Source organism: Esox lucius, chromosome 19 (genome assembly GCF_011004845.1).
Source record: "Esox lucius isolate fEsoLuc1 chromosome 19, fEsoLuc1.pri, whole genome shotgun sequence".
Taxonomy (NCBI): Eukaryota; Metazoa; Chordata; class Actinopteri; order Esociformes; family Esocidae; genus Esox; species Esox lucius.
In genome coordinates, this window is record NC_047587.1 from 15,859,621 (window position 1) to 15,885,343 (window position 25,723).

The following is a 25,723-nucleotide window of genomic DNA, read 5'->3' on the forward strand; positions in this document are numbered from 1 at the left end:
ACCAATTTTTGTAATCATGGGTTACTGGGTGTAAATTGATGGCAAAACATAAATATGTATTTAATCAACTATAAATGCAGTAAACATCACAAAAAGATGTGGATGAAGCAAAGGGGTCAGACTTCTTTCCACAGGTACTGTGATATACAATACAACCATTTAGTTAAAATGACATAAAAAAGATAGTTGTCTGTCTGACTCGCTTATCACCATATTGGCGAATCCATTCTTAAATTATGTAGAAGCTATAAATATACTAAAGTGGATAAGCAGATGCAATGTGAAATTAGAGCAGGACAAAACTGTGTGGGTGCGGGTTTGAGCAGGATGAAACTGTGGGTTGGAGCTGGATAAAACGGTGTGGGTGTGGGTTGGAGCAGGATAAAACTGTGTGGGTGTGGGTTGGAGCAGGATGAAACTGTTTGGGTGTGGGTTGGAGCAGGATAAAACTGTGTGGGTGTGGGTTGGAGCAGGATGAAACTGTGTGGGTGTCAGGTGGAGCAGGATGAAACTGTGTGGGTGTGGGTTGGAGCAGGATGAAACTGTGTGGGTGTCGGATGGAGCAGGATGCAACTTTAGGTGTGGGTTGGAGTGGGATGAAACTGTGTGGGTGTGGGATGGAGCAGGATGAAACTGTGTGGATGTGGTTTGGAGCAGGATGAAACTGTTTGGGTGTGGGTTGGAGCAGGATGAAACTGTTTGGGTGTGGGTTGGAGCTGGATGAAACTGTGTGGGTGTGGTTTGGAGCAGGATGAAACTGTTTGGGTGTGGGTTGGAGCAGGATGAAACTGTTTGGGTGTGGGTTGGAGCAGGATGAAACTGTGTGGGTGTGGGTTGGAGCAGGATGAAACTGTGTGGGTGTGGGTTGGAGCAGGATGAAACTGTGTGGGTGTCAGGTGGAGCAGGATGAAACTGTGTGGGTGTGGGTTGGAGCAGGATGAAACTGTGTGGGTGTCGGATGGAGCAGGATGCAACTCTAGGTGTGGTTTGGAGTGGGATGAAACTGTGTGGGTGTGGGATGGAGCAGGATGAAACTGTGTGGGTGTGGTTTGGAGCAGGATGAAACTGTTTGGGTGTGGGTTGGAGCAGGATGAAACTGTTTGGGTGTGGGTTGGAGCAGGATGAAACTGTGTGGGTGTGGGTTGGAGCAGGATGAAACTGTGTGGGTGTGGGTTGGAGCAGGATGAAACTGTGTGGGTGTCAGGTGGAGCAGGATGAAACTGTGTGGGTGTGGGTTGGAGCAGGATTAAACTGTGTGGGTGTCGGATGGAGCAGGATGCAACTCTAGGTGTGGGTTGGAGTGGGATGAAACTGTGTGGGTGTGGGATGGAGCAGGATGAAACTGTGTGGATGTGGTTTGGAGCAGGATGAAACTGTTTGGGTGTGGGTTGGAGCAGGATGAAACTGTTTGGGTGTGGGTTGGAGCAGGATGAAACTGTTTGGGTGTGGGTTGGAGCAGGATGAAACTGTGTGGGTGTGGGTTGGAGCAGGATGAAACTGGGTGTTGGTTGCAGCGGGATGAAACTGGGTGTTGGTTGCAGCGGGATGAAACTCTGTGGGTGTGGGATGGAGCAGGATGAAACTGTGGGTGTCGGATGGAGCAGAATGCAACTCTAGGTGTGGGTTGGAGTGGGATGAAACTGTATGGGTGTGGGTTGGAGCGAATGAAACTGTGTGGGTGTGGGTTGGAGCAGGATGAAACCATGTGGGTGTCAGGTGGAGCAGGATGAAACTGTAGGTGTGGGTTGGAGCAGGATGAAATTGTGTGGGTGTGGGTTGGAGCAGGATGAAGAAATCTGTCTCACGCAGATTTCTCTCCCTGGGATGGAATTTAACTGAGCATCTGTCTTGATAGTGAGAGGAGAGGCAACCATGCGTGCTAATCTTAATTTACAGTGGAGCAGGCTGAGGCCTCACGCCAAGGCCACCAGAGAGAGAGAGGGTATAGGACTCAGTGAAGAGGGAGAGAAAGGAATAGAGCGAGGACACCGGGAAGGGCGTGGAAGTTATGCCAATCGCCCCCGAAGCTCCACAAAAAAGAAAACTGTTTGACATCAAAATGTTACAATGGAGAGTTGTGATCTGGGATCTGAGAGAGAGGGGGAATGAAATTGAGATGGTGAATAGACCAAGAACTCCTCGCACATTAATGGAATGAACATTTGACAGGCAGTTGTTTCTTTGGGGTTGGATATTCAAAAGGTGGTGTTACCAATTTTCGTTAAAAGTTTTAAAGTTTAATTACACAACCCTTTTGGACCAGAAATGATCAAACCACAATGCACAGCCAGTGACTCGTGTCATATACATATTAGGAACAAGGAAAACATCATATACTCGGACCCAAATAGTTTACCTTTCTTCAAGGCCCACCGTCTTGAACTCACAGTCATGCATTAATAAGAAATGTTTAGCATATATACTATACAACATAAGCGCTAAAGAAAATAATGTAGCATTGTACATATAAGGTCTTTACAGGGAGTATATAAGGAGTGTACATCTTGCTGGTTCTTGCCCTAAGACCCAGCCTCTTTGGAATGTTTTTTAAAGAACTAAAAGAATTAATGGAACATTAGGAGTAAATGGCTTTGAACTGTCCCTCAGTCCCTTAGGCAACAGTGGCCCCAGGCCAAACTAACACTTTTCTAGGAAGATCCAAAGCCCTCTTTTGCTCTCTCTTTCCTCCCTTCCTCTCCCTTGCTCCATTATCAGTGTTTCTCTGCCAGCAATCAGATTCTCTAAATTACCCACTAACTCAACAGAGGAAAGGTCACATTTTTAATTTTGCTTTCATCTTTTTTCCCTTTAAAATAATGTATAAGGGGGGAAAGCGGGAGTGGGAGTAAGGAAGGCTGTGTCATTCTAATGGCATGAGATTCAATGTCCTACGTCTTTCATCGGCTGTGAAGGAACATCAGCTACAGAGAGCTCCTGGGTAATGATACATACGGTAATTAAATTAAAATGCTGTGAAGGAGGATAAAGACAGAGGAATGGAGGGAGAGATAGATATGCTATATACAGAATTCAGCAAAACATATCCTCAGATTACTATGCAAACACCCCAAAAATTCATAAAGAGCAGAATAAGAACTATACCTGCTAATTATCAAAATACAGAAAAGACATTTAAAGTTTTCAAGGACCTCAGTACAGAGGAAAAAAGCCACATGGTGTTGCATCTTGTTGTAATCCACAAGAGAACAAACTATTAAAATATTGTCTTGAAGCATAATATATTTTATAACCACATTCCGGAAAGCTGGACTGCGAGAAGATTAACCTAGGAATGTCACCTCAGTCAGCAGGTTTTGGGGCTCTTTTAAAAAAACACAAATCCCACAGAGTGACAGTCCTGAAACACAATAGATGCAGTAAAATGCTAATGGAATTCAACTAAAACAACATACAGCTCCGCAAAAAATTAAGAGACCACTGCACCTTTATCTTTCCTTTCCAAAAAAGTCGAAAAGGAAGGTTTTGAGTGAGGAACAGAAGGGTTCAAATTAAGAGACCACTGCAAATTGAACGCTTCTGTTCCTCACTCAAAACCTTTATTTTCAACTTTTTTGGAGAGGAAAAAAAAAAGGTGCAGTGGTCTCTTAATTCTTTCCGGAGCTGTAAATTCCATGGAAAAATCTGGAGGACACATGCTTTGGCTAAAAGATCTTAAATGTCCTCATTTCCAAGAGAAAATCTTGTCTACATTTAAGTTCATGTTTGTTTGTGTTTCACATGCTCTGGGAAAAGTCAGATACTGATGTTCCTGTAATCACCTATCAGCTGCATTCTTGTTACAAGAAACGTTCACTATAACCATTGACTTCGGTGTGCTAGCTATGATACCAGCTTATAGGAATGAGAGATAGTATTTAGCCCAAGTTAATTGTTTTACCTTGCTCATAATATAGATCATTTTGCAATTTCAATTCATGTTTTAAAAACCATGTTGTTAAAAGAAAATACATAACCAAGTATGCAGTGTGAAGTCTGATTTTAGGAAGCATTTGTAAAAAGCAAAGTAGAGAGTAAATACTTTTGTATTTATTAGATTTTTTCGACTGATTTAATAATTTTTTCAACTGACTGGTTCTTATTTACTAGTTATTTGCGTGTGCAAAATGCCGCAAGCATCCTTGTCAATTTGCAATGCCAGAGATTTTAGAAGTAAATCTCACAGCTTGTTTTTTTGGGGTGGGGCATTGATTATTTTTTGCTACATTTGAAATAGGGATATCAAACCAGTGGTGCACATCCTCTTCATTATCAATACCTTTTGCACACAACATCAAAACTAACTTTCCAGACTCGGAAATCAAATGGACTTTGTGTCAGGTGTCAGCCAGGCTAAAAATAGAGAGCATTTTGGACTCAATTTATACAGATTGTTTGAGTTAGGCCTTTAACAATGGCCGTCTATTTTTAACTTCTGTGTGTCAGAACCAGAGGCAAATAGTTGATTGTTAAATTCGGCCCTTGACTGTCTGATTGCCTGATAGTTTTTTAAATGTTTGGTACTGAAGTGATTGTCTATCATTATAAAAGAGAAAGGAATGGGGCATTGGGTGTGCATTATTTGTGACCATGAAAACTAAACAAAGAAAAGCACTCATTTAGGTGACTAACGTAACTACAGCCTTACAGTAGTGATACTCATAAACTCAACAGCCCAGACTAGTTTGAAATAACTAGCCTACCAGCAGTACTGATAGGTTGGAGAGTCGCCGGTTATATAAACGCCAACACCTGTAGCCAACACCTGCTAAAGTAACGCCTGCGCCTGTTAGATTAACGCCTACGCCTGTTAGATTAAACCCTGCGCCTGTTAATCTAACGCCTACACCGGTTTCCAACGCCTTCTAGATAAACGCTTACAGGTGCCTGATAAACCTTTGTCTGATTTCATAAGCTCCACCTTTTGATATGTAAATATAGTACTCACTCTTTACTATTCATGACTCTGAAGAAAGCTAGCTAGTTTGCTAGTCTTCTGAGAAAAAAAACGAGACGATTCAACTCTGTTACAGTAGCTAGTGTCTATTAGTATTATCCAGATAACAGCATTACGTTTATTAGGTAGCCTATTTTAGGTTATTTTGATTAATACATAATAAATTAAATAAACTGAATGGAAATGTGATCAATAACATATAATAAACTTTACCTTAAATACTGTTTAAATGGTTAAAGACCAATTATACTCATTTGTTTAATTTAATGTTATTTCTGCAAAAGGGATGTAGACTACAATTATCCCAGTCCCAAAAACACGATAGAAGTGACAGAATAAGATGTGTCTTTAGACAGCTGTCATTCATTCACTGGCAACGCCTACACCACTTGGTCCTCTGCATAGATGATGCATGCATCAACCAAGTTTGTCATGCCACCAGATATCAACTGTTAAATTTTTATAACACCTTTCCAGACTGTAAAATCTATCATGTCCATCATGTTAGAATGCCCACAGGTTGAACAAGGCCTTAAAGTATGTTTTATCTTTCACTTTCCATCCCATTTCTTGGGGATGTTAGTTGGGGTGGGTGTTTGATGTTATGGATTTTAATGGTCACATTTAGCATAGAATAGAAATTCATTGATCCGCGAGGGGACCTTTCTTAGAAGCATCAGCATAGCACAATTTACATTTACATTTTGCATTACATTTTGGTCAATTAGCAGATGCTCCTATCCAGAGCGACATAGGTGCATAGATTTAAGAGAAGCTAGGTGAAACAATGACAAATCAGTAGTAAGAGCATTCAATATTTGGACAGTGAATGGGCAAAAGTAGTGCTGGAAAGATCATACAAAAAGGCACAACACAGCTTTTTAACACAACAAAGATGGTGGATGTAGTCTAATATAGGAACTCATTGAAGAGGAAGGTTTTCAGATGTTTCCTGAAAATGGGTAGGGACTCTGCCATTCTAGCCTCCAGTGAAACCTCGTTCCACAATTGAGGAACCAGGACAGAGAAGTCTTGACTGCGTGGATTGGGAGGTGGCTTCCCAAAGGCGTGGGATGGCCAGGAGCCCAGATAAGGCCGAACAAAGAGCATGTATAGGGATGTAGGGTTTTAACATTGCAATATAATATTTAAACTATATGTATTTTGTTTTATCAAACATTTATTTTCATTACACATCTTCATGGCTTTAATCACTTATAGTAATTAAGATCAAACTTGATCTATCTTACCAGATATTGGTTTACCCTGTCCCCCCTGCAATTATCTGAATAGTAATGTTTTAATTTTGGCTTTATGTTTCAAAAACTGTGAAAAAAAGAAAATGGTTTCTATAAAGTTAATCTATAGATTGTGCTTTTTTATAAATAATATCAGGACACCAACTGTATTGGTATGAAATCATATACATTAATAATGATAATAACCTTTATCTATATAGCACCTATCATACAGGGAACGCAGCTCAAAGTGTTTTACATTAATAAAAGTCAAGTACAGTGAAAGACATATAAAACAATGAAATCAGACATTTGCATCAATACAAATAAAATGACCAAAATATTAAGCATGTTGTTTCAGAATTTCTTAATCTTGCCTACGGGGTAACCTAGAAACTTGAACTAATTTGGTTTCAGAGGATCCACAGCGGAAGAGAACTGTGGTGCCTCAAAGCCATTGTGGTATATGACAGATGAGACAAGAAACTTGGCCCCAATGACCTGAACCCTCCCAACCCAACACGCCATTCCAGCAGGAATTCCACCAGATGCATCTCCCAGTCGGTTCCTGGCCTCTGCCACAGAGGCATTCCCCTTTTCTGCCTATAAGAACTTTGGGTCAAACGTTCTCTAGTTAATTTGATAGCCTGCACTAGCCTGTACAGTATCAGCTTCCTTGTAATTCCTTGTATATTCAATAAAATAAACGTTTTTGGACTGCTGTCATCTTACGTATGTTTCGTATTTGGTATCTTATCCTTTGCATGAAATAAGTCCCCAAAAAATTGTCACACAATTAACCTCATCATCCCTAGGTTCCCCATATACGTGGTACTCCTCCCCCAATCTCAAACAATGACGTATGGTGTTTAAATGTGTGAATACCTGAATGTGATACACTACTGGAAGGAGAAGCGTCTCAACTGTGAATCAATCAAAACTGTTGCTGCCCAAATATATAAGCACAATGTACAATGACCAACGTTATTTCGCTAGTTCGCCCACAGACACACCCACAAGTATGCTACAGGCTAAGCACACTCGGTGATGCTAGCGTTGCTGCTTCCACGCGCAGCTAATGTTGCTAACGTCGGTCTATGTTGTTTACCATTAAGAAATAGCCTACTGAGAATGCCAGCTTTGTGGTTATCGTAATTTTTTTAACGACATCATAGATTTAGCCTTTGTGTGTGATAAAGAGTGGAAAAAAACCTTGCATTACATGAAATGAGATAAGAGCATTCAGTATGATTTCATAAGTCCCGTTTGTCCGTTTAATGGCTTGCAAACATAAACGTCTGCGTTTAGAATCAAATGGCGTCTTCGACTACGGTATTCTGTAAAAATGAAGGCCATCTTTTTTGAATTCCTATGCTGGCATCCCAAAATAATGTGTATTCACTTTAGTCCGAGGATCTCGCCCGTTTCCCTACATTCGTTCCCGCAATTTTCCAGTTTTCTGCCACCACAAAACTGCAGTGAAGTAACCCTGACGTCCGCTAGGAATTGGTCTATTGTTTTGACAATATTATGAAAACTATCTGGTGCTTGGATTTTAATGGAGATGGGATGCTTCTCAGGGACCTAACCAAACCTGTGCTTTCGGGGCTCTAGTTATTCCATATATCTCTGTTTCTGGCCTCAATGTGAGAGCTTTAATATGTCTGCTACTCTTTGTAAATTTTCTGAACTCTCCCCAACCCCTCCTCCAAAGCAGTGTGCCACCGACAACATTATGCAGAGGAGACAGTAAATAAATTAAGAGACAGAAGTAAATATGCTGACTACCTGCTGCCCTGATATGAACCTCCTGGTATACACGAAGAACATAGATGCACACACAGCTGTAAAGCTTCAGGCATTTTTTTTTGTTGTTGAGGGATGACTAGGTAGGCAGGTAGGTAGGGAAACAGGCTGTTAGGTAGGCAAGCAGCCTGTTAGGCGAGGAAGCAGGCTGTTAGGTAGGGAAGAAGGCGGTAAGGTAGGGAACCAGGCAGTTAGGTAGGAAAGCAGTTTGGCAGGCATGGGCAGAACTCCATGTTATCCTAACCCCTGGTTACAAATTAATATGTATGGACTGAGTCTCAGCATTTTGTATTATATTCCATTCTCCCTGCAGGTTCGTGTGTGTGTGTGTGCGCACGTTGTTCATACCCCTGAGGTGCATGGAGATATGAGCTCAAAGAGGTGCAGATTAAAATTCCCATACCTGAGGCAGAGTACATAATTAAGTAGAGAGAGTTTAATAAGTAAACAACAGCTAGGGGTTAAACCTTTTCATCCACTCACCCCGACGCGCGTGCGCGCACATGCACGCACGCAGACAAATGTACACATACACTCACACTCACACGCGTCTCTTAAAAATTCCCTTCCAACACCCCTCATTCCAACAGCTAGCAGTCATGCATAATGAGAAGCTATGACATTTGAGCGGTTGGAGAGGACACAGACAAATCCACCTAATGGATGCTGACATGTCAGCCTGTGAGTGGGAAGGGAAGTGGATCCTCCTGAACACGCGACACCTCTCTGGTGAGGAGACAAGAGGTCCAGAAAGGCCTGGGGGCAGCATTGGTATTTCAGTATCATAATGTGACTGGGCTCTGGCACAGCTCTGCTTTCCAGTAAGGGTATTACCTTTTCACAGGGTGTTCAAATTAACCTGCTACATTATGGTGCTTGGCTGCAGGTCAGCTCTCAGAGGTGGCGGAGATATACAGTTCCTCTCACACAGACAGAGTTTTGGAATGACACAGCGGAGCTTTCGGGCAGCAGGGTTCACTGGAGGACCAGGTACCAGACAGTATGGTAAATAAATTAGACTATAGTCGGATACTATAAAGAAAGCTAGACCTAGGAGGCTTCTATATAGTTAGTCAGCTTCAGTTATGTTTACATTCCCAGTCAGGCTTCAATTCATGCTACAATGGCAGATATTCCTTGTCTGCCTGCTGCAAACTTTAGCTGGCTTGTAAATGCATGTCTCACATTGCTAGTCAAACACCAAAATCTGAAGAGTCAATGCAAAATCAATCCAAATGTACAAAGTCACTGTAAAATGTAATCATTACTACATCTTTACAGACACTGAACAAACAAGAGGTGTAAAACAAGGCTTCGCTTTATTGTGATACATATGTATTATGGCAGTTAAATTACTAATGATGATAAGTAGAGCTAATGATAACACTGAAGTCCTAAAGATGAACTGACCTGGCCAAAGGCATATCAATTGCAAAAAAAATCAACAACACAAATTTTCAAAGGAATAGGCAAATAATCTATAAAACACACCATATGACGTGATATCTACATACAGATGGATAACGTGCATATCTGCTCACCTGTATACATATATACAAGTGAATAAGGTCATTAGCAGGTGCAGTGGTCAAGTAGCAGCAGTAAAGAGTGATAAAAGTATTAATTTTTTGTCTTTTGCAATTTGTTCCAGTCATTGGCAGCACAGAACTGAAAAGAATAACGGCCACAGTGTCGCCCGGACCAGATATTTCTTGGCTTCTAAGTCACACCTAATGATTAAAAGGGACTGTTTTCCTTTGTTATCCCTGTCTTTCCAGTACGGCTCAACAGAGCCATGGACACACACTGATGTCCATCTGAGAAAAGATGAAGGTAGAGTTTGATGTAGATGTTATAAATCTCTAGGTTCTTAGACAGGTATGTCCCTCCAGGGAGCCAGCTGGAAACCCTGCCAGTGAGAGAATAATTGGCTTCCATGTATGTATACTTCCTCTGTCTCATACAGGATGTAATCTCTTTCTAATCCATCTTTAGCTCACACAAGACTGCTGTGTGTCATATTGCCACTGATTGTTTTTGTTTTTCTTGAATTAGGAATCATGTGCAAAGCAGTGTTACAAAGTAAGAACACTGTCTGGTGTTCGCCATATTGGCCTGTTAGCTCTAATAGCGTGCCTGTACTGACCTCAGGGTTGGTCCACTTTGTCTTGATGTGGTCAGCCATATCCTGTGTGCAGCCAAGCAGGTCGTAACCCTCTCTGCTCTGGAGGAGAACAAAGACACATCACAGAGACACACAGTTGGAAGACAGATTGTTTTTGCATGTCGTCAAATTCCACCATCATCAGGCTAAATCTTCCTTCTAAATATTCGTGCAGATGCAAAGTTATGATGATGATAATACCACTTGGTTCATTGCTAATTCATCCTACAATGATAATGTGTTAATCGTCACCATCATCCTGATAGTGTTCAGATAATGTATACTTGAGTGTAAATGGGGCAGTGATAATGTTCTCTTTTTTCCCTAGGTAGTGATGATTATGTAAATTCTGATGCTGATGATGTGTCATTCCCTCTCCTGCACATTACCCATGATATCTCCCCTGCCCACAGAGAGCTGTTAGTGAGTCATGGGACAGGAGGGGACAGGCTGTAAAGTACCTGCAATAAAAAGCCATCTGGAGGGATGGGAAACCACAATGCAACAGAGAATTGATCCCCAGCCCAATGGACACTGGAATATGTTATTCAAATTCAACATCCTTTTTCCATATGATTTCCATACAAATTATTAATAGAACTGGATAATTGGGGGAGTTTGTTCTGTGTTACACATTCAGGAAGATATATTAGTATTATTACGGTGTTAAACATAATAAAGATGTTCTGTTAGATTATTTTAATGCCGTGTTGACTTAACACACTGTATGTGTGCCTCAGTGCTATTAGTGTATTACTGTCAAATAACATTAGAGATGCAGACACACTGCATAAACCTTATTGATTGTAATTTTTCTCTTAGGGGATGTATTGTGCATGTTATGCAGGTCATATACAGCAGAGGGCATATAATGAGTCAAATGCAGCCGGTACTGTACACTCTCTCTACAAGAACAATAGTTATGCAATTCAACTTATCAAGGACAGAAGATTTCATGCTAATAGTATCAGGCATGGGTGCCAATATGAATAAATAATATTTTGAAATTACAAAAGCACAAAATCTCCAAATTTAAGAATACACACTGCTGTAGGTTTCACATTTTCAGTTGAGTGACTTTTATTTTATATAAGCTTTCACTTTAGTTGAAATGTCCATGTTACAAACATTTAAACCACTCAGAAATAAATTAAAATGTTTCTTAAAGCATTCTGTAGGGTTGACAATCCACAAATCACATTGGGCTAACCATTAACTAGATCACAAACTAACAATTCTAAACTAGGACTTTGATGTTGCCCCAAAAATCTCAACTGTATTTGTGAGAATTTGTGATAATACCTACTGATTACCCCTAATCTTGTTTCCTCAATGCTCACAAAGTGCATTTTCCACAGACTGGATATGCATGTTTCTCTACTACGAGGCCTGCAATTTGAATGTGACGTACACCCATGATATAAACACTGGAACTGTGCTTTCATCAGTTATAAACACTGGGACTCTGTTTGGATCTATGTTAAAAACATTGGGACTGTTCTTGTATCTTTTGTTGTAAACACTGGAACTGTTCTTGTACCTATGTTATAAAAATTGGGACTCTGATTGTAACTGTTATTAACATTGGGACTGTTCTTATATTCATGCTATAAATGTAGGGACTGCAATATCTATAACGGGGTGGCACTGTGTTTGTAATTAGGTAATACATGTGCTTATACCATAAATGTGTTCCTAAAGTCTATGTTTTAAATGCGAAACCATGTAATATTTGTTTTACAAACATGTAAATATGCTCCTATCTATGATTTACTGAACATGTTGCACGGAGCAATATGTATTTATTTAATACAATGAAACTATTTTAACTATTATTAGGGTTTTAACTATTATAATAATGAAATAGATTTGTTATAAAAGTGATGGTACCGTACATGTTATAAACACCCGCCAAATCCCAAATGTGGGTAGATTTTATGTTTGAGGATTAAATCTCAGAAGGCTATTCGCTACAGTGGCTGGTAAATGTTTGTAACCAATGTTTCCCTCTTATTGCAATCGTGGTGCCGCAACAGAAAAACAGAATATTTTTATGACATATGTTTTTTTTGCCGGACTGCGTGAGTGGAGCCAGCCAAGAAGAACGAATGTCTCTTCGTAAGTGAGTTAGTGAGTGACACTTGTTAAATATTGTAGTAGTTAGCGACGTGGACTGCCAAGCAAAACGACCGGCGTTCAAGGCTCGTCACAGTCAAAACTATTTATGCAAAAGGAATTTTTTCAGGATAGACCAAAACTTTGCTGGCTACAACCTTCAGTAGCTACGTTATAGTTATGAAAGTTGTTACGAAAGTTGACAAAGAAGAGAGACTGTTGTAAAGAGAGGAAGTTTTGTGAGAAATTGAGGTTTGGAGATGGAGGAGTTTCAAAAGACCAGCTACAGTATGATGTCCAGGTTGTGGTTACAAGTTCTATGTTTGGCCAGTATGCTAAAGATAAAAGCCGGAACAACTAATATGTCATTAGAAGTAAAAAGTTAGTATTCAGCATAATAAATTATTATCTCAATGAAATGTACTGAAAATAAAGTATACGTGATACAAAAAGGCTATTTATTATTTTGGCCGGTATAATATATGCGTTGCTGGTGGAATTTTCCCCTTGGCAGGTGAGCATAAAAGTTAATTTCGGACACTGTATACTACTTTGTTAGACATTCAGTAAAACTATTTAAACAAGCTTACTGACCCGTCAGTAATTGAGAATGACTCTATATTACTTCATTATTTAACATAATGGTTATTCCGTCATAATGGTTCATTTATTGGAGGGGAGAAATTACTTGGATTTAGATTGGATGAATGTTATCTCAACGTTCATTATGTTCAGATAATAAACTTATGATTAGTTTATACGCATACTGTTGATCTGTTCAAAACTTGTTGTCATTGCTAAAATGTTTACCCAGTATGGATAAAAGTATCCTAAAACAAAGGCTTACATCCTGCATTTTAATTTGATTTCAAACAAAATGTGCTGGAGTATAGAGCCCAAACAACAAACAGTCTTCCACTGTCCAAACAATTTAGAACCTTAATGTATGTGTGAACAAGTGCAACTCACCTTTTGCCAGACGTAGGCTTCATGTAGGGTAAGGATCTCATGCTGACGGTGCTCCCCCTGGACAGCACACACCACACATATGACCTTCTCATCTGCCTTGCAGTAGAGAGTGCCCTCCTGGCCATGCTCCTTACAGCGCAACCTCTCTACTGTCACTGGTGCCGCCAACTCCTTTTCATGAATATCATCAACCTTCCCATCCACTTGGTCATACTTCCCTCCACATGCCCCACTGTCTTCTCCAACACCTCCATTGCTTGGCCCACGGTCCCCTGCTCCTCCCCCGGGCCCCACTCCCTGTGCTCTTTCCTCCCCTGTGTATCCGTCCCTGAGTGGCCTTTGGGACTTGGTGGGGTGTTGTACTCCTTCCTGGCTGTAGGACACCACCGGATGTCTTGTGCTACGGGTGTGTTTCTCAGCATGGGCAGTACAAAAAGCAAAGCTGCAGCTGTGACACACCTGGGTCGCTGGCTGGGCCTCATCAGGCTCGCATGCGTCGCATGATCCGTCCATCTGTGGGAGCTCCTCCTCCTCAAGTTCGGTACTTCGACTCCCGAATTGATTTTGGTCTGTCATTGTCCTTCCTGAGTGTGACTAGGGGGTTAAGAGAAGAAGAACCTGTGCGAGAGAGTAGTATAGGACATTGTTAATTAATTGTGACAATCAGAGGGCGCATACCATGGCTAGGAAACATAGCAAAACAGTGTTTTCATTGAATTGCCCTTCAATTTTTTACCATTATTTTACCAGATAAGCTGGCTGTAATTGCTATCAAAGGGCTGTATTTGCTAGTAAATGTGCCTCGATTAAATATTGAATAAATTCAGTGAATGCTTGTGCAAAAAATGATTTTCTGTTTCATATTTGTTATTAATTTACAACAATTTGAATAATTTAATTTCACTTGGACATTTGGAACACTTTTTTTGTGGCAAATACTCCTGACAAAATCCATTTAGAATTAATTTTGCAACACAATAAAATGTAGAACAGTCAAAGGCGGGTGAATACTTTTGACGGTCCCTGTATTTATTATTTAAGCAAGCAAAAAGGCACAAGGGGGTGTGGCGTATCACACAGCTAAGAGCTGTTTATGGGCACAACCCATCATGGATATACACTCACCTAAAGGATTATTAGGAACACTTATTCAATTTCTCATTAATGCAATTATCTAATCAACCAATCACATGGCAGTGCTTCAATGCATTTAGGGGTGTGGTCCTGGTCAAGACAATTTCCTGAACTCCAAAATGTCAGAATGGGAAAGAAAGGTGATTTAAGCAATTTCGAGCGTGGCATGGTTGTTGGTGCCAGACGGGCCGGTCTGAGTATTTCACAATCTGCTCAGTTACTGGGATTTTCACGCACAACCATTTCTAAGGTTTATAAAGAATGGTGTGAAAAGGGAAAAACATCCAGTATGCGGCAGTCCTGTGGGCGAAAATGCCTTGTTTATGCTAGAGGTCAGAGGAGAATGGTCCGACTGATTCAAGCTGATAGAAGAGCAACTTTGACTGAAATAACCACTCGTTACAACCGAGGTATGTAGCAAAGCATTTGTGAAGCCACAACACGCACAACTTTGTGGCGGATGGGCTACAACAGCAGAAGACCCCACCGGGTACCACTCATCTCCACTACAAATAGGAAAAAGAGGCTACAGTTGAAGACTGGAAGAATGTTGCCTGGTCTGATGAGTCTCGATTTCTGTTGAGACATTCAGATGGTAGAGTCAGAATTTGGCGTAAACAGAATGAGAACATGGATCCATCATGCCTTGTTACCACTGTGCAGACTGCTGGTGGTGGTGTAATGGTGTGGGGGATGTTTTCTTGGCACACTTTAGGCCCCTTAGTGCCAATTGGGCATCGTTTAAAGGCCACGGCCTACCTGAGAATTGTTTCTGACCATGTCCATCCCTTTATGACCACCATGTACCCATTCTCTGATGGCTACTTCCAGCAGGATAATGCACCATCTCACAAAGCTCAAATCATTTCAAATTGGTTTCTTGAACATGACAATGAGTTCACTGTACTGAAATGGCCCCCACAGTCACCAGATCTCAACCCAATAGAGCATCTTTGGGATGTGGTGGAAAGGGAGCTTCGTGCCCTGGATGTGCATCCCACAAATCTCCATCAACTGCAAGATGCTATCCTATCAATATGGGCCAACATTTCTTGTTGAATCAATACCACGTAGAATTAAGGCAGTTCTGAAGGCGAAAGGGGGTCAAACAAGGTATTAGTATGGTGTTCCTAATAATCCTTTATGTGAGTGTAGTTACCAGCGCTATTCATAAGACTTTGTTCCAGAACTCTACAGGCACTTTTTAGTAGACTGTAACCTGGCTGTTCTTTTCATGAGAGATAATGATGTTTTGTATCTTGTGGTGTGCCCTTTGAATTTCTGTTGATATACTCCTCTGTTCATGATCTTTGACACAGCTATATCTGCTTCCTGTAAAATGTTCCGGATTTGTTAGATTGTTGCTACTTTTTTTCTTTCTTTTCAAGTCATCCACTATTGTGGCTTTCTTTGGACTACTTGGTCGCTTGCCATTGTTGAGCTGTGCATTCTTAATGTTATTGTACCAAACAAGTGATTTGGGCATTGCCTAATGATTTTGTTATGTCTCTGATAAATATACCATTTACCTGCTTCACGAATTTGACTTCTATTTGGCATCTTTGGGCCTTCCAGACACCAGCCACAGACTCCAAATACAAATACTATAATCAAGACTATACATTGACATTTCTCTCATGCATGCACTAACGATGAAAACAAAACACCTGGCATTATAAGCAACTGTTATGAAGCAAATTATCCATAAACTTGTAGTAACCTAAAACGTATCTATGTATAATATGTCCTGCAATTTCTAAGTGGATAATCTGATATAGATGAAAATACCCTAACATTATTTACCCTAATAATTTCAAATCAAAAGGTGCTGAAACGCAGAGGCAAAAAACTAACTTTGGTTTAACTTTCATTATAAAATTAGTTCTGAGATATCTACTATCTGATTGGTTTAAATAGGGCCCCAGGCCTTCAACAATTCCCTTAACTGCACTGTCAGAAATGGGCTAATCACACTGTAGTAGTATGTGGTGTATAAGTATCCATAGGCCACCTCTGAAGAAAGTAAAATACATTGTGGGCAATTTGATTTGCCTCAAGTCAGCAACACCAATTGTTCTAAAAACTAAAAGTTGAATCTGACATTCACTCGCACCAATAACATTGCTAGTTACATGATTTGAGTTACATCATACATTTTACAATAGTGTATTTTCATCACAATGTTGATAGCTTGCTATTGTTAATACAGTAAGTAAAACACAAATATGATCTGGCTCATAACCAGAAACTTTATTTCAAACTCAATTTATTATTTTATAAGATCAGAAGCCCAAAATAATATTACTGCACAACAATTACACTGTCATATGCAGGATTGCTAACTAGCTATATAAAGTTTAACTCAGTCAACAATCTAAATAAATATCAAACGGACCAGTAAAGCGCATTGCTATAGTAGGCTACAGTTGCCATAAAAAACAAGATTTGTTTTCATATATTGATAGTTTGTGATGTAACGGCATATGGGAACTTTGCGTGGTAAAACAAAGTCTCCTTCCATTGCCCACCATCGACAACTTGTCAACTTTTAATGGTTATATTTAAAAATACCAGATAGTTGCAGTTCCATTGGATGCGCTAACCGCATATACAGCTCCTGAAAAATTAACAGACCACTGCACCTTTTTCTTTCCTTTCCAATAGAATTGTTAAGGAAAGTTTTGAGTGAGGAACAGAAGCATTCAATTTGCAGTGGTCTCTTTATTTTAACCCTTCTGTCCCTGCACAGATGTTGGTTTATTGTTTTAGCCATACAGTATCGCATACACAAGGAATAAAAAATGACAGCCAGCATTGCAAAACAAACATGAGAAAGCATTAAAAAGAAATTACTAAAGCAGACTTGGAAATGCCAATTTATTGAAAATAATTGTAATAAAATCTCACGCAATCAACATAAGGACTACTTGTTATATGTGCCGTAGTAACAGCACTCTTACAACCATTTCATTTATACAGACATACTAATGTATCTATACATTTTTTTAATCACGAGTATAATGTTGGCATCTGATTTATAATTGCATTAAAACACTCCAGACTTTGTGTTGCCAGAGAATACTCGCATACCCTCAGGGTTAAAGTCACAACTGAGGTGTGCGGATATTCCTGTATTGTGTTAATGCTTTCTTGTTCATGTCATAGGACTTAACATTAAGTTGATATCCTACTAAGTTTTAATTTGTCTAATGGAGGTAAATAGGTCATTTATCGACTTCCCCCACAATCAGATGGGGAAGGCAGGGAAGGCCGTCAGGTAGCCAGCAGCCAATACATACAGGTCCAAGTCATTCAATTCTGCGAGTGGAAAGTATGCAATTGTTTTAAGATGAAATTTGCATATATCATTTAGCATTTTGATATGGAGTTGTAGCACTTATGTAGCTAGAAACATTTATGGAAAATGATATACCTTTAGTGTTAAAGTTCATTAAAGTAGATTCTACAAAATGTACCAGGTTTTCCATTACTTTGCAAAAAACGAAGTCTTGTTCCACAGACGCTACTGAATATAAGCAATATTTATTTATTTTTTATTTCAATTTATTTGCATGTGCAACCGATGAGGGTGATTTTCCACTCATTAGCTTAGCTTTTGGTTGACAACACATTGCAATTGCCTATGTGATAAGACAACCGCTACTGGAGGCTCTAAGTTTCTGTGTGTCTGAGCAGAAAATGTCTGACCAGCACATTCCCCTGCCTCTCACCTTTCAATTGATTAATGCCCCACATGACGTATGTGTAGTTAGGACACCCCTCCATTTACTGCTGAACACAGTAAATGGAAAATGGCAAGACTAGAACCAACATAACAGAATCAGACGACACATAAAGACATAACCAAATTCAATCATGCCTGTGTGATAACAGATTCATATGGGTTAAAGCATATTAATAACTGAAAACCTGAACTATCCCTTTAACAGCAAACGTCTTGCATCCCTTTAATGCAAACATACTCTAATTTCATTACACATCCTCTGTTTCTGACCCACATACAGATACACACCTGCTGAGAGTTCATACTCAGTATACAGAAAATACACACACAGACACAACAGTGTGTTCATTTTGCATGGCCTGGTGCCATGGGTGAACGCAGCATGCACATTTTAGACCATTCCCTTGATTCATTGAAGTGAAATCTCCATGCACCCAGGGAACATGCCATGAAAAAAAACACATTTTGCCACTATGTCTCCTAGCTCCTACTCCTTCTGTCCAGCGTCAGGCCATGAACTTTTAATGCTTCACTCATTTTTGTCTTTCTCTCCTTTCCAACTTCCTTTCATTTCACTCAGCAGGGGAACATTTAAAGAATGGAGACTAACAGCGCTGCCTGTCTGACAGCCACAGCATGCCTTTAGTTGCATACAAACCCTTTTTCATCGCCTCTCTTAGTCTTCCAAACTACTTTTCTCCCTCCATTTATTTCCTATTCAATGGGGCATACCCCTCTTGATAACTAGGTTAGGATGCTAAGGTACTCTCTGCTTCCTGACATGAACAACCAATACAAACTCGGCCATAGTCACTAAACATAATACATGCCCCTTATTTCTTTCTGGCTACTTTGCACTCAGACTTGGTTCCAAAAGCTTGGTTCCAAAGCGCACCCGAAGTGTACTCACTGGTATTTCTGTTGGGCAGGAAGTGTAATCTCAGTCTCTTTCTGTCGGTCTCTGTTTCTCTCCTCGGGTGAACTGTCAGTTTTGAAGCTAGCTAGTTGCTAGCTAACACTTCCTTAGCAGAGCTGCCCTGCTCTGTTGTGATCTTTCTCTTCACAGCTTTAGCGCAGGCTCCACTGAATTCACTTCCTTGTTTTCTTTTGCTGATTTTTTTTCTCACATTTTCTCTTTACTTCCTGGTTCTCGAGTGGCAGCCAGAGAGAGACACACGGAGGAGTAAGAAACCGGCTTGACAACCACAACACAGACCAGCCCTCTAATGAACACAAACAATGCAGCAGGATTAGTAGGCTTAAGAGAGAGGAAACCAAAATGCTCCTTTACTGTTCTCTTCAGAGAGACCAAAGAGGCTATTGAGCTAGGCTCAATATAAGCAGCAGTGTTTGGTGTTTGCTGCTCTGTCATAAACTATAAACACATTTTACACTCTAAGATAAAATTGTAGTCTGAGTGGACCTTGCTGTTGCAGGTGTTGTTTTATCAATTGAGCGGCGGTTGGACCAATTTAGTAATAAGGAGCCATATGTTCTTCTTTTAAAAGACCAGAGCTGGATATACCTCTGCATAGACAATAATAATTAAAGTTTTAGCTTTTTGTTTGGATTTTCTAGCATGATTTAGAACCAATCCTTTAGGATTCTTCTGGAACTAATCCTATAAGATTTCTACTGGATTTCCTTTAAGGATTTTCATAAGAACACATCCTTCAATATAACAACTCCAATAAGAATCTTATAGGGTATTTTCAAATTATAATATATATATATATATATATATATATATCATCATAATAAAGATGAAAGTACTTACAGTGATAAAAAAAAAAAAAACATCTAACAGCTACACATAATTTACCAGTACTGTCTCTCATTAAATCTCTCATTGGTTCCACAATCACCCCAAAAATACCGCAACAGAGAAAAGCTCTGCTCTAATGCAGTAACTGCCATTATAGCCAGTGAGGTAATTCAATAAACATTTAGTCACCAGTGTTCAGGTCATGAGTTGAGTCACGGGTTCCAATGGCTTAGTCTCAGGTCTCACATCCTGAGTGTTGTTCTTCATACCAAGCTAGATCTACAAAGGCTTTTAATAAATGTGACAGCTAACAGAACATTCCAGCTTCCAGCTCAAGCTTTGGTACTAAGGATGCATATTGCTTGTCTGTCAATCTCTAGCCTTTAAATACGCGAGCACATATAGGGGCTTCATTTCTAATCAGACACTAGAGCAATTAGCACCTCTCTCAGTCCCGATTAGCGATCATCGCATTCACACTAGCCATTCTTAGCAGTGAATGCCCTTGTTGACCCCCTTATTGACTTTTACTAGTGGTTTCTTCTCCCGTTTTCTAAAGCTCAGAGGTCGCGATTAGCGTCAATCGATTGAACGTGTCCAATCACTTAATGCCAAGGACTAGCTGTGGGTGATCAACAAAACACAGTATGAGCGCAGCTTAGGGTGAATTAGTGATCAGAAGTAGGTGACTGCAAGGCCAATAATTCATGCAGTGAGCCTCCACCTTTAGATCAGGCCCTGCTACTAGGCCTGGCAAATATGTTGAAGATATTTGTTCTAAGGGTGGAAACACCAGTGTCAGTCAGTAACGCCTTGCAACATCTCAATCTAGCCAAATACCTTGCTTCGTTGGCGCTACAATACAAAAGGTTCTCTCAAATGATAAACATAGTCGCCTACAAACAACTACTACTTTTGTCTCCCTATTCTTACACCATTTAAATAAACTTGTCCAGAAAGACGCAAATGGACATAAAATATTTGACTGCAACTGAAGTAGCTAGATTACTGGCATAAAAGGATATTTTATCCTAGATTCATTTTTGGGGGAAAAAAACATTTTGCTTGAGTTGTTCTTGAAGGCCCTTTGAGTAATTTTTCAAGACAAGCCTTTATTTGCATCTACCCCAGCCTGGAATTAGCATTATTAGCAACGTCCAAATTCATGAATTTAAACTGTGTCTCCCGTGAAACAAAATTTTTTCCCTAGGTAACGCAACTAAGAAAATTGAGTCATCCATCTTTTTTAAGAAAAAAAACAGATTCATTAAAGTAAACCTTATGCTTTATTGATACATTAACCTAATATCAATGTTTAATGTATAATACACTACAAACATAAACTTGGTGAGTGCAGATGACATCACAGAACTTCCTTTTGAGAATCAGTTTATACTAGTAGCAAAGTTGTTCATCTGCTAAACGTTTTATATCCAGGGAACATTCTGTTCCTCACTCAAAACCTTCCTTTCCAACTTTTTTGGAAAGGAAAGAAAAAGGTGCAGTGGTTTCTTAATTTTTTCCAGATCTGCATATGTATGACATCAGAGGTTTTTCCGCTACTGAGGGCCTAGCTCCAACAGTCAATGTTCACCACTGTGAAAAAGATAGTCCATTCAAACTTTTTTAAATAGTTACAAAGGTTTCCACACCTTCAAGGAGGCATGATAATTTGGAGGCATGACATTGTATTTTGAATTGTGCACAATTCCAAATGAAATAAAATATATCTTGCAATTTGGCTGGTTATGATTATTGAAATTTGCATTGGTATACATTTTACTCATTTTAACGAACAAATAATGTCATGGGTTAACTCCATGGAGTGGGCTGAGTCTGCTTTTCAAACAGATGAATGCTCCAGAGAGGGTCAGTGCTTGTCCGTACTCTGAAACTTGCTTTAACAATTTTAAATGTAAACATAAATTTAGGGACTTCATAGTTGGGATGTAAGTTCTGTTCTTTCCATTCTTAGATCACATTTATTTCTGCCTTCTGGGAAGATCTGCTTCCATTACATGTTTGAGTAAGTAAGAATCCCAACTCTAAGCAGTGCCGGCTTACTTTTATTGCCAATCGTTAATGTGGTATTTAATGTGCTTTGGTATACACACCAGCATCGATCAAATAATTGTGTGGTCAAAGAAAACTTGTTACTGTGCATTAACTTTAAAAAGTATCTCGTTATTACTGAATTTGCAATGAGATAAGCAAGGTTATATTGGGCCAGGCCACACTGGCTGAGCTCCGGCACCTATGGACCAAACCAGAGACAGATCTCAAGTTACATCTTCAGTTGTGAGAGTTCTGCCAAGGAAAATAACTGATCATGAGTACAATCTGCTAATCAAACATATTCAACATTGTAAAAAAAAAAAAAAAGTGTTTTATTGGTCCACTCTAGGACACATAAATGTGGATAATGTCTTTTCTGAAAACAAGTTTTTCTGAAAACAAAAATATTTACTTGCGGGACTATAAATGCAAGCTGGGAAAGACTGTCACATACTAAAATACAGTCGCATGAAAATTAAATGCCAAGAAATCTACAGATAACTACACAGCGTTTTAATGTTATTGCACACAAATTTACGAATTTACTTAAAGACGGGTAATAGGCTATATCTCCAAATTGCATTGTGTTTCAACAACAACAGCAAAAGGTTGCCATGGCTGAAATTAAGCAGAGATGACGCATACACAACAAGGCTACATGTAGTTTCAGTTAATGTGTTCTAATATGCGAGATGTTGAGAAATCTTTCTGATCCAATAATTGGTAATGTGAACAATCAAGTCAACTATTTCACCAATATAAGAACAGAATTAGGTGTAAATACAGCCTGTTTACACAACCTGCCATTTGAGTAGCTAATGTTTAATGTGATAGCGTTTATTTAAACTAATTTATAAAATGTTTCTCTATATCATAATTTCCTATAGTAGGTTAATATTCTAGAAAATGCCAATATCCCATATAAACACCCTATTGACACCTTAAATTCCTTCTTCTTAAAAATACATTAAAATCATTCCACATCGAGGATTGAAGAAATTAAAAGAAATTCATTTCTCATTTGTATCGATGTCTTACCGTGTTTTTTCACTTGTTTATGTCATTTCCAGCCAGAAGAAACCTTTTGGTCAAATAAAAATTCACTATGGCTCAAAATTTTGCATGGGTATGAATACTTTTGGGCTTAACTGTATATAGTTGTGTGACAGCTATAGAAGGACAGAGTGAATAAAGATAGCTGAGAAATAGAAATTGGGAAGTCATGGGGGAAATTGAACCAGGGTGAAAATATTAAGTTTACCAAAGTACAATGTGGACAACAGAACATTTATTAATGGAACCAAAGTGTACTCTGAATCCCAAACAAGCACTCTGAATCCACTGCCCAATGCACTTTATTTGAGTGCTCTCCATAGCCATTTGTTGTTAATGAAGCTCTGAAGGGACATCTATGTGTTGATTTGGGATTTAAAAAAAATTTGCCTGGAAATGGTGGAGGGTGATTTGGGTGTGAACTTTGGTTGTCCAACAGGGAAACATGACTGGTTATCGTTGAGCGTTCACAGCTGGTGATTTGCATAATCATGATGTTGTTGCAGTAGTTAACTGCTTCCCAAGCCTGAGTGGTGCAGCTAATTGTTGATCAGCACAGATCACTTGTAAAAACTCTGCGTTCGGTTCTAGAGAGAATCTCGTCTTGATGGGCACAGTGTAAATCAGGATAAGGCAGTCTTTGAATGTTTTGCCCAGTTTAGGGTACACTTAACTGAAGTCCCTTGTGAAGACTTTGAGAAAAGTTTTTAAGTTTTAGAAGCATGACAGTTCTTCCAGTAATTTGGCAGGTGGCCAATTGTTTTACAGGTTTTTCATTTTTGGGGGGCCAAAAGTTGCAAGTGGAAGCACTGATCTGTGTATGCATCTTGGTTAAACTAAGAGGTACAGAATATATTTTCCTGTCTCCTCTCTGATTTCAAAGCAGGTCAGTTCCTGGGCTTTTCCCTCCCAAACAGGGTGCACCCTGGGTCTGTTATACAACTGTGTCAAATCAAGTAGAATCACAGAGGTGGGAAGTGTATCAGCACCTCAGTACAATTATAAAGTATTTTCAAGCATGAGCAGCACCTTTGAGGCCATCTGCATGTTTAAGTACTGTAGTCAATTATAACATCATTAAACACTGATTCCTCCTGATGACCCAGTTGGAGTTGTGATCACCTGACCAATTGGCTCATCAGAAAAGATAAAAAAGTTTGCAAGTCCCACCCAAATGACTGCTTTAAAATGGCGGATGTCCTCTGCGATGTAAATGAAAGGAAACGTTTTATTCCAGTTTACACCAAAGGGGGAAATTGCCTATGATGCCACAAGAATTTGCCTGTAGGGTTTCTTCTGCATGTTACTGCAGAGTTTTAACTGGCATGGGTGGATGCAGCGACATACTGTGTTCACAGACAATGGTTTTCTAAAGTGTTCCTGAGCCCATGCAGTGATGTCCACTACAGAAACGTATATGTGTTTAATGCAGTGCTGCCTGAGGGCCCCAAGATCATGGCCCTCCAATATTGTTTTTTGGCCTTGTCCCTTACATGCAAAGATTTCTCTGGATTCTCTGAATCTTTTAATGATATTATGGACCATAGATGATGAGATCACCAAACTCTTTGCAATTTTTCGTTGAGTAAAGTTATTCTTAAATTGTTGCACTATTAGCCTGCACAGTCTTTCAAAGAGTGGCGAACCCCTCCCCATCCTCACTTCTGACAGAATCTCCTCTCTGGAATGATCTTTTAATACCCAATCATGTTACTGACCTGTTTCCAACTGACCTACTTAGTTGTGTGATATTCCACCAGGTTTAGTTTTTTAGCATTACACAACTTTTCCAGTCTTTTGTTGCCTCAGTGTTTTTGGCTTCGAATTCAAAGTGGGCATAATATTTTTCAAGAAACTATAAAATGTTTCAATCTCAACACTTGATATGTTGCCTTTGATTTCTGTTGAATATAGGGTTTGAGTGATTTGCACAATGCATTCTGATTTTGTTTACGTTTTACACAGCGTCCCAACATTTTTGGAAACAGGGTTGTATTATGTACATACTACACCTATCCATCCAAAACAAAAAGCCCCTGATGCAAGGTTGAGCCTGGTGTGGAGAGGAGGTGGGGAGATAGCAGAAAGAGAGAGTTTCTCCTTCAAACGATGATGGATAGATGAAACATACTGTATGTGGGCGTATGTTCGTGTGTACTGTAGTGTTAGGCCAGTCAGGATGCATCACCCAGCTCTGATGTTTTGATCAGAAATGTTTGTTATTTCACATTACTTAATTTTTAACTAACAACTTTCATGCTATTTTATGAGACTGAGAAATCTTTTTCTATACTTTCCCTATGTCTTCCCTTCTAGTGTTACGGTATTTATACCCACAATTGGTGCATGCTTTCTAAGAAAAAGTTATTAAATAAATAATCTTCTGAGCCAGTGCTGTTGCTTTTTTGATATTAAGTGAAGTTCGCCTCTCACCAGAATATTTCTTCCACTACCATTATGCATATTAATATACTGTATGTTATAAACTGGGAGGTACAATCCAGAATTCTCATAGGCTGATTTCAGTGGTATATGAGACCATATGCCACAGTTTTGACATCACATCACTTTTACTGCTCTTATTTTTCAGTTATGTGTCCAAGGCAGGGCTAGCAGCGTGATCGTCTGACCACTGCATTTAGAATGTTAACCATCAAATTCACTGTAGCTGAAAAGGGAAGGCATGGGAGAAACACTGACCTGAGAAATGCATGCCATCATGAGA

The 25,723-nt window shown here is 39.5% G+C and overlaps 1 protein-coding gene across 1 annotated transcript in view; it reads right to left on the reverse strand.

Annotated features, from left to right (window-relative positions):
* Positions 1-19,414, reverse strand: part of trim44 (tripartite motif containing 44) — a 71,303-nt gene extending 51,889 nt beyond the window's left edge. The window contains exons 1-3 of the mRNA XM_010883674.3: positions 19,036-19,414; positions 13,247-13,864; positions 10,145-10,222 (exon numbers count right to left, since the gene is read on the reverse strand). Of these exons, the coding sequence (XP_010881976.1) occupies positions 10,145-10,222; positions 13,247-13,822 (654 nt within the window). The 5' untranslated portion in view covers positions 13,823-13,864; positions 19,036-19,414. The remainder of the gene's footprint in view (positions 1-10,144; positions 10,223-13,246; positions 13,865-19,035) is intronic.
* Positions 19,415-25,723: the final 6,309 nt, after the last annotated feature.